The sequence below is a fragment of the Atta cephalotes genome, assembly GCF_000143395.1.
Source record: "Atta cephalotes unplaced genomic scaffold scaffold00003, whole genome shotgun sequence".
NCBI classification, from domain to species: domain Eukaryota; kingdom Metazoa; phylum Arthropoda; class Insecta; order Hymenoptera; family Formicidae; genus Atta; species Atta cephalotes.
The window spans coordinates 7,538,327-7,540,628 of record NW_012130067.1 but is presented as its reverse complement, the minus strand read 5'-3'; the positions used below and the strand labels follow the sequence as shown (position 1 = coordinate 7,540,628).

Here is a 2,302-nt window from a genome sequence, read left to right as displayed (position 1 = left end):
CAATAGTTATAGAAGGAAAGTAATATTATATTTTTAGCTGAAATGCATATATATTCTATTTCTTTAATAATTGATATTTCACTCGATAGAGCAATATTTCAGCTTTAGATGCAGAAATGGTTATATTGTTCTGTAAATAAAATATTTCGAGTTGAAACTCTTGACATCGTTTAAATTTTTGTGTATAAATAAATAATTTGTGTATAAATAAATTTATAATTACAAGCATACGTATAACCAGCTTGGCTTATCAGTTCTTTTAATTTATGTTATTATTATTAAAATATTATTTCTTTATTTCATTAAACTCCTAATTTTTGCGTCGCAATGAAACTTATAATTGCATTTTGAATATTTAAAATACTTATACAAAAAAAGAGAGTTTAGATTAGTTTTGTCATTACAAATTTTAGTATTGTAATAAGAAAATAATAACAAATAAAGTAAAAATGTGTTTAATAAAAATAAAATACTTGAAATACTTACAACTTAATTTATATGTTTATAACTTATTTAAAATATAAAAATATTAAGACATTTATAAAAATATAGTGTAACTTAATGTTAATACTTTCAAGAGAAATAAATATCACTCGCATGTAAGATTGTAGAGATGAATATTTTTGAAGCACAATTTGTGAATGTAGCAGATTATATTATCAATCAAATATCGATTTATTATCTAAAGTTGAAAAATGGACGTATTACCCTCAGAGCTAGGTTACATCTACTTTGTCAGGGAACAGTAGTACGCGAATACTAGTAGTAGCATTTTGCGGTTACAGGTTTTTGGCTGGCATGTTCTCTCTCAGATTTCTCTCTGTAATCAATCTCTTTCTCCCTCTTCCCCCCCCTTCCCCTCTCGCCCCCGTCACGAATCAAATCTTATTCCCGAAATCTTCCAACGCTAATTCGCGAATAAAGTTTACAGCTGTTTCACTTTAGTATTTGAGAAGTAAAACTAATTAAAATCCCATTCAAATGTAATATTTCGTCTGCAGTCATTGCGCATAAAAGATGTGCAAAATTTAAATTTGTTTACTGAATAAAAACAGGACATTAAATAGACCAAACAGTATTTTAATTAATAGTAATCTGTTAATTTAGACAATAACTGAACAGGTGTCTATAAAATTTGCACATATTTTTAGGGAAAACTTGTTTCAGTCATTAAATAAAACTCTAAATTCTTGTACACTTCCTACGCAGCACTGTTACTAATGAGAATACAGTAATACTAGACAGTAATTGGATAATTGTCTACTAAAACTACGTATATTTCTATCAAGGATATATAAGTCTTTAAAATTAAAAACAAGAATGGAGATTAAATATATACTACAGAATACTTACACCAATAGTGCAGAGGATTACATGTACATTTGTTACGGAATATTCCTTCGCTGCGTGATACACAACATATAATGTCACCAATACGATCAGTATATGATTAATCGTGTCCATTGTAGAAAAAATTATACGTTGAGCAGTCCAATTCGTCTTCCTATTTCTGGAACTTATGATATCTTCTGTAGAATCTTTATGCAGAAACCATGATTTAAATCCCATTAATTGGAGTGGAAATCCGTTGTTGTTTTCATTCATCATGGTTCTGTAATATATATGATTTGTTACCAGTATTATGGCTAATAATCAGTCGAAAGAATTCATAATTCTGCATCGAGAATATGCATCATCATCGGCATAACTATAGCCAAATATAGTTATATATAGAGAAAGCTGAATACGATAATGATGGCGCGATGTGTTCAAACTTTTTTTAATCTCTTCAGTCCTACTTTAATTGGAACTATGTTACAAATTTTTATTAATTCATTTTATGAGCATTTTAATAAGTTATTAATATCAATCATTTTTTTTTCCAAATATTAATTATTATATAAAGATTATGCATTTCGCGGGTTTTCTCCACGTCCAGATCCATTTTTGAAATGCCAACGTTTCGTAAACCTTACAGTCTATTTCATCAGGGCGAGGAGCAGCCTGATACTGAGCTGTTTCTCCGGGACGTTCCTTTTATATATTACGCTACTTGTTGGAGTGGTGAAGGAAAAGAAGAGAATTGAAGATGGGGGAGGAGGAGAGAGGTAGGGGAAATCAGTCAGTCTTCAATAACCGGAAGAATAGTTTTCTATATTTTATTTATATGGGAATACAAATTAGTTCCGTCCGTTTTTTTGTGTTCAAAAATGCATTTATTTCAAAACAAAATGAATGAACAGATGAACAGAATTAAAGTATTGTCCATCTATCTGCCTACTACTTTTCCCCCATCTCTCAG

General features: G+C 29.5%; 1 protein-coding gene across 1 annotated transcript in view; it reads right to left on the bottom strand.

Moving 5' to 3' along the window:
• The window catches only part of LOC105625792 (cytochrome b561 domain-containing protein 2-like), a 59,299-nt gene extending 57,694 nt beyond the window's left edge, over positions 1 to 1,605 (bottom strand). Inside the window, exon 1 of the mRNA XM_012207107.1 lies at positions 1,354 to 1,605. Coding sequence (XP_012062497.1) covers positions 1,354 to 1,605 — 252 coding nt within the window. The remainder of the gene's footprint in view (positions 1 to 1,353) is intronic.
• Between the last annotated feature and the right edge of the window lie 697 nt (positions 1,606 to 2,302).